Genomic DNA, 14,985 nt, shown 5'->3' with positions numbered 1-14,985 from the left:
TAATTTGTTCGAGATGGCGGTTGATAAATAGTGTGCGAACCACCTTCGTAAAACCCGGAACATTCCAATCCAATGATAATGGCGAAATTGGGAAGAAAGAGCTTACTTCAAATTATTCCAGTCTCTTTACATATTTTAATGCCATTTTGTAATATCCTGTTGTTGGAATATAGCAAAGATTACAAACTTACCCAGCAATACATATACACATTCCATTAATTACCTGGCTGTCTAGTAAGCTGATGTGATGGACAGTTCATGTGGGTTTCGTTTTTCATTTGACTTTCCAACACTTAGCTTTCACATGGATTGTATTATTTTCCACATGTATAAAGGCATTATCTGGTCATTCTTCTGCACAAAACAACTAATAACCCCTATTAAACCATTATAGACAACTAATAACCACTATTAAACCATTATAGACAACTAATAACCACTATTAAACCATTATAAACAACTAATAACCACTATTAAACCATTATAAACAACTAATAAACAACTAATAAACACTATTAAACCATTATAAACAACTAATAACCACTATTAAACCATTATAAACACCTATTAACCACTGTTAAACCATTATAGACAATAAATAGCCACTATTAAACCATTATAAACAACTAATAACCACTATTAAACCATTATAAATAATAAATAGCCACTATTAAACCATTATAAACAACTATTAACCACTGTTAAAATGCTCCTTTCCTCTGCATTTACAGTTGTTGGTAATTTAGGCTAAATTGCAAATTAGGTACAATGCAAAACAAAATATTTGTGAGAAAGCAATAAATACGAAAACTACATGAAGGAAAGACATTGCCGAATATTTTCTTTACAATACGACTTCATTATTGCAGATTAACAAATAATGTGCTCACAAGACGTGTTTACTTTTGCCAGGTAAAGAAGACCCTCAAAGGACCAAAACTTCAATACTTTTACATCTGTCTCACGATATTTAACTCCCTGCTTTTGCCTAACTGTAAAAAAAAACAAAACATATGTTATGAGTGACGTGTGGGGGGTGGGGGGTGTGTGTGCTGGTTAACAGAGTGGTCTAAGGCGCTCGCCTTAACAGATCCCTAAATTTTCACATTTTTTAGCGTGGGTTCGAGTCTCGACTCGGCTAATGTAGGTGTATAGACTATCAAGTGCTGAAAAATTGCGAAATCCCACAAAACTAAAGAACTGGTCTGTCTGGAACTGTAAGTCTCTTCATTCATTTAAGTAAGTTTAAATAGTTTACCATGTTGTTAACACCTCATTGACTAAGATGAAGAACCGTTGATATCGCTCGACATAATATGGAATATTTTAATAAAAGAAACAAAACAAAACAAATACGAATTAAATGTGTACAATTTGACAGTAATGCAAGCACTCATAGATCTCTGTATATGTTTGTGTGTGCATGATTATTGTAACAAATGCAAACCTACCAATAATCCTATGTAAATTCAGACTAAAATAGGGTATTAAAGATTTTAAAACATAAATACACCTTTGCCCCGCACAAACTCAACTGTAATGGCGGGTTGGAAAGGTAATGTAATAGAGTACAAAATTTTCTTTGATGTTTTGGCCAGCTTGCTTCAGAAAATGTGAATAGTATTTTACAAATGTATATAGTTTGTTGTATTGTCTATGAAAATAACAAGAATATTCTCCATTATTCTTTCCCACCAAGTTTCGAGAATCTGCATGGAAGATTTGTATTGTGTACCCTACTTTATTGTTGCCCACAAATAGGTCGTTTCGTATTTTACAAGACGGTTTAGCAAGATGCTTTCGAGCATGGTAGACTATATTTAAAACGTTTAGTACCAATAAGGAAAGAAACATAAGAGTTGATTGCTCCTTGTCAACTTAGGCGAAAATCTATTATACCTTGGGCGATTATTTTATCATTTTTGTGATTTCAATTTACTAAATAATTTGATCACACTGTCTCTGAGGGTATCGTCGGTTCTGCAACGATTGAAGCAAGATGGCCGACATTAATCGCACTTGAATAGTATGCATTTTAAATTAGAATTCATGGATTACGGTTTCTGCATGGTCTTTGAACATGTCTGGGAAACTATTTTTTGCAGAGCAGAACAAAACCAAAGTGTATTTAAAAAAGGAAACAACAACAAATACTACATGTTTAGATTGTTAGTTTGCATTGTTCTAAATGGAAATTAGTACAACCAATTTTGATGACAATAAAATGAAAGATAAATACTAGTAAGAATATGTTATGCAAATCAGATAAATTTAAATTAAATTTTTAAAACATAACTATGTTCAAACCTAACTGTTGTACAAGGGCTGATAGAAAGCTTATAGGATAAATGTAGTATCTTCCAGAAAAAGCAACTCAATTTTATATATATTTGCCCGCATATAATTGAAAATGTTGCAATTTAGGACGTGGCAAAATTTTAAGTTCTTGTCATCACAGGCTTAGCGACATTATCTTCTCAACGTCATATATGTAGAAGCGGTGGCAAAATGGCAGCTTAGCCTGGTTCCAAACAGAGTAATTATAACATTTTATAAAAAAGGAAGATCTTTTTCACATAAAGCTGACTTAGATGCTATTTATAGACCTAAAGCTCTTGATAAATCTTTAATCAGTCGATGGATAAAATATTTCAATAATGGGAAGAAGACAGTTAAAGATAATATAAAAAAGCTAGACCAAGGACATCTTCGCTAGCCCATTTCCGGCAGTTTAAAGTGATGTCTACACATTGGCAGATCGAACAGATATTTTAGTACTTTGGTGGCGCTCTACAGTTTCGTATTTTGCATAGGTTAGGATTTTAAAGAAAAAGAATTTCCCCGGCTTTCCCCACTGGTTAAACTGGCTGTTTAAAAAAGACCTTGTATATCTTAGGTATAATTCAAAGAACCTTTAATTCCCTTTATTTTGGTGTATGATTGATGGGTGTACTATGGGTTATAGAGTATACAGCTTGGCCTTACTTCAAATGTGCATCTTTCAAAACGTGCTAGCTCTACTTGGTCATTTTCACTTCCTGAACTTAAGAGGTAAATTGTATAAAAAAAGAGCCGATAACTTTTTTTACATTTTATATATTTGGTAATTCATTCATTGCACTTTCAGAAGCTGGTATTGTCTAGTCTGGCAAAATTCATTGTCCCTATTTTAATAGCTGCTATGTATAGTGTACTTTAGACTAATTCAGGCTGATCTTTTAACACAAGGGAGCAGTCATTTTAGTTAGCAGTGCGCTTAAATCATGTAAAATTTCCAAAAGTACAATATCCAAAGAAATATCATCCACATTACATTACTGTAGCACATAGGTATGCCAACATTCTCTCCACTGTGCATGTTTTAATTGCGAACTACTTCACCTTACATACGTCACTCTCTCTAAAGTACATATTAATTGATGAGCGCCTCCTTTGTGCTAGCGACATCTATAGGATTTCATGCGTTGCCTCCCTTAGTACGTAATGCAAACAAACCAATAACGTGTAACAGTAGTGCATTGTACATCGGCCGAAAATGGAGGGACATGGCCTATAAAGGATGCTTTGCAAGTTTAACATCGAAATATGGCTACGTACTAGAGGGGACCACTCCGGTGGTTTAATGGTTAGAGCATCCGCCCCGGATGCGGGAGGTTGTGGGTTCGAACCCCGGCCTAGTCTTGCCAAAGACTTACAAAAATAGTACTAACAGCTGCCTCGCTAGGCGTTCAGTATTAAGAGGTTAGTGTTATGACTTGTCGACCTTGTTGTCAGGATAATGTGACTGGGTGGGAAATCATGCTACATGTCTGCGGCATGATACTCCAGTGCTAGTCATCACTTTAAACTGCAACACTGCAGAGATCGTAGCGATATGACTGGAAAATTCTTAAAGCTACGTTAAAAATCTAAATCACACACGTACCAGATGGAAGCAATTACAAGTGAATTTGAGGGAAAGGTATTTGTACGAACATGGACCGGCAGTGGAAAATTGCTTATTTGTCAGTCCATTCAAGCTGTGTGCTCCCCTTGTCTCAACCATGTAGGAACAGTCTTCAAATTTTAACAAATTCGTTTTTGATTGGATGCGATGTCTTGCCGCCGCATCCAATGAAATTCACAGACCTGAAGCACAGAACTATATGCTCGATACGCCAAGCTGTAGATACGATTATCCTATCGGAACCTTGGCTAGCGAAGATAGACCAAGGGCGTCTCTTTCAAAAGAAATAGTCGATTGTGTGGACGTATATGTGAAGGAAGACAGGCGTATACGTTCGATACGTAGCAGATAATTTTGATATTTTGTACGGAAGTATTGGGGAAATTCTGATCATGGAATTAGCAAAACAAGTGGGTTTATGGGTAATATTCGGGTAAAAAAAGCAGGCGTTACAGTTTCTGAAATGAGATCATTACATGGATGAAACGTGGATAGACTGCTCGGAACCCGAGAGTAAGAGACCAAGAGATGTATAGACACAATTTTGCCATTACCTAAATAAGCATGTCTGTCCAAAACTGCTGGAATGGTTATGTACAGTATTTTTTTATCATAAGGAATAATTTCTAATTGCATTGTGCCAGAGAACAACATACACAGGGACTAATTTTGAATCGCGTTGTACCAGAGAGCACCACACACAAGGACTAATTCTGAATCGCGTTGTACCTGAGAATATAACACACAAGGACTAATTTTGAATCGCGTTGTCCCCGAGAATACAACACACAAGGCATAATTTTGAATCGCATTGTACCAGATAACACCACACACAAGGACCAATTCTTAATCGCGTTGTACCAGAGAACACTACACAAAATGGCTAATCGCGTTCTACCAGATAATACCATACACAACGCGTAATTGGAATCGCGTTGTACAAGAGAACACCACATACATGGGGTAATTTTGAATCGCGTTGCACCAGAAAACGCCACATTGAATGGACACTACTGTGTCACAGTATCAGAGATACTTTAGTTGATGCTATTTGAACAAGTTTACAGGCCCTACTGAAGGGGATGTTCTTCTTGCACCAGGATAAAGCCTCTGCACATGCATGCAAGTTTGTAATGGAGATTTTACAAACACTTGGCGTTTAAACCCTAAATCACCACGATACAACCCAGATTTCGCTCCTTCTTACTTCTGACTTTGTACAAAATTAAACGATTCATTTCAGACTTTTAAAAATGTTACTTGCAGCTGACTCGCTTGGTGCTCAGCATTAAGAGTTTAGTGTTGGACTGGTCGGCTTGGTGTTAGAATAATATGACTGGGTGGGACATCCTGTTACATGTCTGCGGCATGATGCCCCAGTGCTAGACATCACTATAAACTGCAACACGGCAGACATCGTAGCGATATGAATGACAAATTGTTAAAAGCTACGTTAAAAATCCAAATCACACACACGTACATAGAGCGTGCTGTACAAACAAGAACTGAAAACCAAAATCACATATCTTGACACTGTACAAAACATTGCACATTCTGTTGAAAATTGCCCACATACATTTACAAATGATCTCAAAAGCACATCATGTACAGATCATGAAGGCGTTCGGTACCAATTATTTCAGCAATGCGTGTTATTTTTGAGAATTTTGTTTCATATATCTTCAAATGACAATTAGTCTCTTTTTTCGGTTCTAGAAGGTTCTAGAAGGTCAATATTTCTTGAAAAACCATTATATAAATGCGCCAATAAATACATTTAAAAACTCGATGTTAAACTACATGGTCATTTTTGGACGAGATCAAGCAGGAGGTCTGTTCTGGTATAAACCAGATTGAATGTCACGCTATGATGTCACAGTGAAAGCACAGCTTTAAAAATAAATCGTTGTTATCCTGCTATGGTAAGTCTTGGATCCGAGGTCATCTTTTCTTTACCAATTAAAATTAGAAATTTGCCCCCAAATCACGCAATATGCAACATATCTGCCTCGTAAAACTGATAACGACCTCTTTAGCGATCTATAAATTGGGAACACTCTCTAAGTGTGTGTGTGTGTGTGATTTTAGATTTTTAACGTAGCTTTAACAGTTTTCCAGTCATATCGTTACGATGTCTGCCGTGTGGCAGTTTAAAGCGATGTCTAGCACTGGGGCGTCATGCCACAGACATGTACCCAGTCACATTATCCTGACACCAGGCCGACAAGTCATAACACTAACGTCTTAATGCTGGTCGCCTAGCAAAGCAGCTGTTGGTACCATTTTCATAAGTCTTTGGTACGACTCGACTGGGGTTCGAACCCACGACCACGACCTTCCGCATTCGGGGTGGATACTCTAACCATTAGTCACCTTAGCGGTCAATCTCTAAGTGAGATTACATTGTCCCCAAGCTAAATTTTTTAGAATGTGTCACTAATTCAGCCCCAGTTAGTAAGTCGTATATAAACTAAGGTATTAACAAGCCATGGTTTGATGTCTAAACAATTCCGCAGGCTAGAGTTAATCTGTTACGCAAGGTTACCGTGACCGGAAAGAAGACCCGGCATCTTGGATCGGCACAGGCGTTGGATCGAGCGACTTCCCACCTATGTCTTACAGCTTTGTCCTGAGACCAGAGGAACCTGCGAGGAACAACGGGGCGTGTTCCTAATCCGTCCCCACGTGGACAGACAGAGAGAGGACATTGTCCGCTAAGTTTGATTGTATCAGGTCAAAGCGACACCCAATCGGACTTGTGATAACAATTTCGATCCGAATTATAACTTCTTACTAGGAAGCGAGACTTTAGTCTCGCCTAGGAAGATTGATGAGCTATATATGGTTACCCCGAGGAAGCCACTCGTAATTTGGCGGTAAAACTTAGAGAGGAGATTCTGAGGAATGGCAAAGCTTCGTAAAAGTATTTGCTCGGTTTTTGCAGAATATTACGGTATTGTAATTGTAATTATGTGTAGTTTGTATACTTAATTAATAGATCGTTTTGTACTTTGTAGTGTTTAATTTACATGCGTATTTGAGAAATGGGCTTGAGTATTATGTAGAGAATTGTGTAGATTGTTAGCTTGTGGTCAGAATAATTTTGAAATTCGCTAATAGGTTACTTCGTAGTAAACGAGTGCATTTATTCATGTGATATGTTAGAATTTACACATGCTTGAATTGTGAACTTGGAAAATGGTTGAAGTGTGTAAGATTAGTTAATCTGGATGTATGGATATATCAGACCATGGATATTTGAATATTTGTGTATTCAAATATGATTTGTAAAGAAATGTGTCTGATTGTTGTGATATTGTTTAGAATAATGGGATTAGGAAAATGTACTGATGTGACGCAATTTATTGATGTATGCATGAGAAGTAATTGATACCGTGTTTTTATCACGATGTTCTTTTACCATATAATAAGGTATGAGTATTTCGAAGTGAATGAATGCGTGACTGAAGAAATTTAATAGCCGTTATCTGATGACAGGCTGGGTGAAATGTAAATGTTGTTGTTGTTGTCGTTGTTGTTGTTGTGGGGTTTAACTCCATTTTTTTAGCACACGATAGGCGATACATGGCGGCCATTATTAATGGTAGAGGAAAGACCTGAGAAAACCCTGGAAAGAACCATCGACCCACGAGAAGCTAACGGCAAGCTTTCTCACATACCCACACTGGCTGAATCCGAGACTCGAACCGGCGCAGAGGTGAGATGGCAGTGATCCGTAACGGAGAGCGCTTTGGACCACTCGGCCACTTGGGGCCCCGTAGTGTAGATGAGAGAGCTAAGTAAAATACTGTACCATCTTTGTGTTTTCACAGGAAGCTTTTTGGGGACAGAACTTCCGGTTCAGTTTAGTCCCGAGTCTCTAAGAAGGGAAACGGAAGGGAGACCAGCAGAGCAGTCGGAGTCGACAAGTCTAGTCGGTGGAGAGAGTCGAGGAGGAGGAGAAAAAGGATTCGAGGAGGAGAAAATGGGGAAGAAGGAGGAGTATAGAGAAGTCGAGGAGGAGAAGGAATTCGGAGAAAGTCAGGAGGAAGAGGAGAAGGAATTGGAGAAATAGGAAAGAATACACAGATGAGTAGAATACAAAGACAGGTGGAAAGCTATCTCACACTACTAATCAAATGAAAATGATGCATTAGGCCTTCATAGGGTCGAGCGGAAGAAGAGTACCTGGGAAATTTTAATCATTTGATTATTGAATTGTCATTATATTGTTATTCGCTGCATTTCACTTTTTTGTATATTCAATCATTTAACCGTCGGCATTGCTGACTGGGGGCTTGGAACTTTACTTCTATATTTCACTAATTTAAATTCCAACCAAAATCGAACCTGGGTGGGACTTCCATAATAATGTAATATAGTATTGGGAGCACCCCAACCCAACCATAACACACCTACCACAGTGGCGGCATAACAAACCCGTTACATCACAGATTGCTTGGATGGATTGGGGGCGATCAAAGAAGTTGCTTTTTCAAAACGTTCAAATCAGTTGTATGACAGATATGACAATAGAATGAATGAAATAAATAAACCAATCAAAGAATGAATTAAATAAATAAATTAGTATAAGAATGAATGAAACAAATAAGCCAATCAAAGAAAGAATGAAATAAATAAGTGTGAAGGGGCAAATTTCTGGAATCTGTGAAGAACACATTAGTTTGAGATCAGAGAACAATTAATTAGATTTATGGGGACAGGCGCGTATCAAATCGCCATACTGAAATTTTATTCTTAATTAAGCATTAATTTATTTAGCCAACAAAAGACTGGTGGAAACAAAAGCTAACTTCGATTCCATAGTTTAAATGTCAGGATTGAAAGATTGCAGAACTCTGTTACTCAAACTACAAGGTCAAATTAAACCCAGATTTGGCGCCTAGTTATAAAAAGGCGGCAAATATATTTAATTCTGATTGGTTAGCTAAATAAGGGGCGTGTTTTCCACACTAAATTTCCTGGTTTTAATATCGCCACATCGAACATTTTAGTAAGTCTAAGCTTTCCTGTAAGAGAAAACAAGTGTAAGAATACCCCGAGAGTATATTTGGGAGAAATTCTCTCGTAAAACTGTGGTCCAAGAGAACTGTTGTCGATGAAAACCGACGAACAAATTTGGCGGTAGAAGCGAGGGACGCTGAAAGCTCAAAGGTATTTGTGACAATTCCGTGTGATTTGTTGATGCCATATAAAATGCTTTATTTACTTATATTTGAACGAATCTATTTGCTACCTTCGTATATCAATTTGCTTTATGAAGTATAACTGTGTTGAGTTTTGCATAGGAAGTCGTACATTAATATTTAGATAAGTTTGACGAATTATTTGAATTGTCGTCTTGTTTGCATAAGAATTAGGTTCTAAGAATTTCATACATTACATTAATTAATATGAGTTACGAGAATCCGTGTGAATTCACCGAATTTAGAAGATTTCACGTATGATTAAGGTTGAGTGTCTATTGACTGAAATAACGTAGTAAGCCATCTAATGTATCTCTTTCATTCGCTTGTGTAAATTGAGGCTGGCTCGGAACCGTTATGCCTCGTGTGGTGATAATGTTTGGTGTCAATGCGTGATGAATTAGCCATTATACTAGCTAGGGTCATTACATGACATGTGGAGCCGACTGATAGCCTTAACATCTGTTTAGCACCGAGAGTAAGATCTGATAACGAGAGGGGATAGTGCAAGCCCCTGTATCATAAACAACAGAAAATGTAGGCTGTCTCTATTTATAATTTTTAAAGGGAGAAAATAGCTACTGCGACGTATTATCTCTGTGACGTATTATCTCTGCGACGTATTCTGTGACGTATTATCTCTGAGACGTATCCTGCGACGTATTATATCTGAGACGTATTTTGAGACGTATCCTGTGACGTATTATCACTGAGACGTATCCTGTGACGTATTAACTCTGAGACGCATTCTGTGACATATTATTTCTGAGACGTATTCTGAGATGTATCCTGTGACATATTATCTCTGAGACGTATCCTGCGACGTATTAACTTTGAGACGTATTCTGTGACGTATTATCTCTGAGACGTATTCTGAGACGTATGCAGAGACGTATAGTGAGTTGTATTATTCTGAGATCCAGGTATCTGTGAATCTACATGCTACGCACAGAGTTGAGGACTGAAGAGATAAGACAGAGGGGAGTCGAAGGAACAGCTACAGTGGAAGTGGAGTGAACCGGAGAAGCAGGTTATGCAATTGTACAAGGCGTTGATTTCGATTGTTCACTCGATTCTATAATGAACTAAATCTATCAGTAAAACAGATCGGCTACTTTATTTAAATATATTAGTGTTTTGTAATTCGGTGAAAGTTTTTTTCTAGAAGCAGAGTATATTCCTGATGTAATGAATTCTCACAGTTGTTTGATGTAATTGATTAAATTGTTGTTTACATGTACGGGGGCTCGTGTTGGTCTGTTCTATATCTCTGCTCAGATCTCTATCTATTCCACCTATAAGTTTCACCACTTATATTTATATTTACTCGAACCGGGCAATAATATCGAGGGTGGTCAACTTCTAGATAACGAGAACCAAATTAAGTGGACACCTTGAAAGAAGGTACAATCGGCCAACCCACATGCCTCTTGCAAGAAGAGGGGACATTGTGTAAGGTTTCTACAAAGTGGACCGTGGGTCGCTTACAATAAGCCAATCAAAACAATTTATTTTCTGATTTATCAACAACTGTTCTCGCTCGTGAATATAACCTTGTATTTTGTCACTTAATCTTTGTTAGAACAGACTTACTCCGTTCTTGACCTAATTCTTAAATGATTGGGATGAAACTACACTGCATTTTGAAATGGTCTTTGCGTTTGCGCTATACTTACATGAACACACCTTCTTGTGTGACCACGTCAAATCAGTCCCCTGGCATAAGATGTTTGGTGGAAAGTAAAGAGAGTAGTGTGGCGTGCGACACTGATACGTGCACGTGCTTTCTGGACGCCTGTCACATGAAAGGTCAAGGTCTGCATCAGGAAGTATCCAACTACATTGTTTACCATCTTTAGCTGTTAGGAAACAAAATAAATTCCCATTTATCAGAAATAGATCTAAGACATCTCATGTTCGGTGAATTCGAAAAGTAAATATTTCTGACGTCGACCACCCCTCTCTACCTCAGCCGCCCCCCACCCCCGCCGAAATGACCAGAACGTACACAAAACCTATTCAAGAATTTTCGAAATTTGGAATCCTAATATAAATTTCTACACATATACACTAAAACAAATGCAACTCATTGGACCATTATATAAATGTTATCATACCACAGTATTATATTACCTTCTTTGTGACAAAAGCATGTAATACGTATCCAACAAAATGCATTAGTATAGTAACACTGTGCTTGATGTACATGCGTGTTGGCGAATTATCTAGTACGGCCTTAAACCGGTCATTAGATCCCAACTATACTCCACGTGACTCGACTAAACTTATAGGATACAGATTAGTAAACTTTGTTTAGCAAGAGAGATAAAGTCACACACAATGATTACACGTTACTTCATAATGTAAATTTAGAGCTGACGTAGGGGAGATTTGTATGGCTGTTCTTTCTTGTCTTTAACATAGCGATTCCTCAGAAAGAAAAGTTAATAATTTTCATTGACATGTACAGGCAATATCTCGTGAGAAAGTTACATTTTTCACGAAGAGTGTACCTTTTTCATGGCAAACTAAAGAGCTTTCGTTAACATTGTTGCCAAACATGTGAAAAATAAGTGATTGTTCATGAAGTGTCTCCTCTCACTAGTCACCTTTTCTTCGTGAAAAAATGTGAATTTGTTCAGGAAAGTTGCATATATGTCATGAAGAAGACGTCACTAAATAGAACAGTTCCTTCGTGAAAAATCAATTAATTTTCATAAGTTATTTGCACCCATGTGTAAGGGCACTTTTCTAGTGAAAAAAGTTAGATTTGTTATGAAAACTGCACTTTTCTAGTGAAAGAGTCAGATTGTTACCATTTTTATAAAACAACATAAAAGTTCCACATGCAAAGTTTGCGTTGATGCGGACAGGCACGCTTTTTGATAATAAAATGACATTTCTCATAATACATCGATTTTTAAAAAAAAGAGAGAATGACTTTTGTGAAATGATTGCTTGGACGCGTAATTGTTTTCCGGATAAAAGCGACATTATCTGTGAGGATTGCACATTTTTATCGGAAAGCAGTTGCTTTTTTAATGAAACGTTTGCATCGTCAGGAAGAAATCACTTTCCTGAAGAAGTGCGAAATTTTCGATGAAGATTAAGTAAAGAAGTTGAGAAGATTTTGCTTTGAATTTACGAGAATTGGGATAATGGTTGATACAATATATTAAGATATTTTAGGCCTTAAAATTTGATCTCGTTTTTTTCAACCGTTTTTTTTTTCTTGTTAGAATTTAGTTGAAATTTGGAATAATATTCATTTTAGAATATATAGCTGCTCAGTTTTTAAAAGAAATCGTACACCATAAAGTTGAATTTTTTCGTGAAAAATGTGCAATCATTGTGGAAAGGTCAAATTTTCAGGAAACAATGTGAAATCTTGATGAAATACAATCTTTACGAAATATGTGCAGTATTCATGCAAATGGTTGAGTCTTCATGAAAAATGTGCAGTCATCGTGTAATATGTGCAATTATCGTGAAGTATATGAAGTCATCGTAAAGTATGTGTAGTGTTAAGTGTTTAGGCTCGAATAAACAGTAACACAGAAAGAGTGAAAACAACAAGCTTTTTAATTTTAAACAAATAATTTATTTTCCTGGAAAAATTCGGTAAAAATGAATAAAGGAGAAGAACTTTACGGTTTCAAGAATCAAATCCAAAAATAATCTAAGAATAATCCACGAATTATTTTGCAAAAGTCCTAGTAACAAATGTTCTAATAATTTCAAGTTCGAATCCTGATGGAAAATCGGAGATGGATGACGATGACATATGCTGTGGTCAGTACTGTACTTATCTACATTTCCTTGTAGAAATACAAATAACGGCACTCCAGTGTTGGAAATCCAAATTAACTTTGTAAGCAATGTCTTTCCATAATTTCTGTGTGAGTACTCCTCAAAATAGTTCCAGAGAAAAAAGAATTAATCCTTTTGAAATCCAATTGATCTGAAGAAAATTATAACTCAAAATCTGGCCACAATAACATAACTTGACATCAGTGTGAAAAGCCCAACACTGAGAAATCTCTCTCAAAGCATCTCTATTAAAACTAACAAATGCGTAGTAATGGAAAAACCGGAATTGCGAAATCAAAGGGGGGGGGGGGACTCACGTGATCATGTTTATGTTACGTACACCAAAAAATATGACCCTACGAAAACCAATCATTTTACTCCAAGAAATAAAAATAAAATGTTTACATCTTAAATCATGTAGTCCCATCATGACCTTGGAAACAACCAGTCATTTTAAAATAAAATAGAACTTGTTTACGAAGGTTGTTACAATTTCTGAAACAAGGTCAGGATTTAGATCAACACCTGGTGTTAATAAACTTATAGTCAAGGTCAATGTATTTTCTGAAAAGTATCATCTCTAGTGAATAAATTTACATTATAATATCATATAATAGAATACAAAATTTAAAACTGACAAACAAGTAAATTAAAATAAATAAATATGAATTAAATCAGATATATGTATCAGCAGTCATCGTAAAGTATGTGCAGTCATCGTAAAGTATGTACAGTCATCGTGAAGTATGTGCAGTCATCGTAAATTATGTGCAGTCATCGTAAAGTATGTGTAGTCATCGTTATGTATGTGCATTCATTGTGAAGTATGTGCAGTCATCGTAAAATATGTGCTATCATTGTAAAATATGTGCACTCATCGTAAAGCATTGCAGTCATCGTGAATATGTACAGTTATTGTTAAGTATGTGCAGTCATCGTGAAGTTTGTACAGTCATCGTGATAAGTGCAGTCTTTATCAAAAAGGCACAATCTTCATAAAAAAGTGATTCTTCATGATAAAATATGCAATCATCATTAAAAATCTACAATCTTCATGAAAATATGCAGTCTTCATGAAATGGGCTCAGACTTCATGAAAAGGCACAAACTTCTTTAAAACGGTGCAATCATAATAAAATTAAGAAGTTATCATATTGTAGCAATCTTCCTAAGGATGTGTGGTTTATCATTAAGAAAAAGGACTTACCCGAACTACTTTTCCATGAAAAATCTATTCCGTGATAAAGGTGCAGCATTCGGGTAGTTGGGTATTTCTGACAATAAAAACTTCACGATTGTTACTGTCCTCCTCAAGAAAGATTACTCACCAGAACGATATTTACCCCTTGAAAATTCAATTACATTTCTGCTTTTTTGACCAGGGTACACATTTTTTAATTTTTAATGCAGATTTTGACAGATTCTTTAAGAAAAAATGGACTTTATCGTGAAATTGACTTTCGTGGAGAATCACATTGTTAATGACATTAGCGGCCATTTATAAATTTGTAACGGATACCTGCACAAAGGGAGAAGAGGTCACGGTTCCAGCGTGCAGTGGGCAGACAGGTCAGTGATGCTTGGACGGTTTTGACGTAGCCGTTCTTGCAAGTGTAGTTACATGGTGGGGAATCTACAGCGGCTTCACAAGCTTCCGACAGAATTCCATTTGGAATAGAGTTTGGACACAGCCTTGCTATATTAAAATAAATAAGAAAAAAAATAAACGAAAAAAAAAACTGTATGCGTAGTTACCTTTTTCAACATATTTTATTGTCGTTTTATTAAACTTTAACGGACTACACACAGTAAGTAACTAATCTCTTGTCATTTTCAAGAATATATTAAAAGGCTGCAAAGAAGGCATTCACTTTGCAAAAACTGAAATTAAATGAAAATGAGCGTATATCAAAAACTATTTATGTATGTATGTACGTACGTACGTACGTACGCACGCACGCATATATATATATATATATATATATATATATATATATATATATATATATATATATATATATA

General features: G+C 36.4%; 1 protein-coding gene across 4 annotated transcripts in view; it reads right to left on the bottom strand.

Moving 5' to 3' along the window:
• Window positions 1–14,985, bottom strand: part of LOC149804083 (P-selectin-like) — a 50,517-nt gene that overhangs the window by 30,493 nt on the left and 5,039 nt on the right. For all 4 annotated transcript variants that reach the window (XM_089954012.1, XM_089954013.1, XM_089954014.1 and 1 more), the window contains exons 3-4: window positions 14,483–14,659; window positions 10,830–11,012 (exon numbers count right to left, since the gene is read on the bottom strand). In XM_089954012.1, coding sequence (XP_089810138.1) covers window positions 10,830–11,012; window positions 14,483–14,659 — 360 coding nt within the window. The remainder of the gene's footprint in view (window positions 1–10,829; window positions 11,013–14,482; window positions 14,660–14,985) is intronic.

Source organism: Sinohyriopsis cumingii, chromosome 3 (genome assembly GCF_028554795.1).
Source record: "Sinohyriopsis cumingii isolate HCF-2022 chromosome 3, ASM2855479v2, whole genome shotgun sequence".
NCBI lineage: Eukaryota > Metazoa > Mollusca > Bivalvia > Unionida > Unionidae > Sinohyriopsis > Sinohyriopsis cumingii.
The sequence above is the reverse complement of the archived record's forward strand: the minus strand, read 5'-3'. Positions and strand labels throughout refer to the sequence as shown.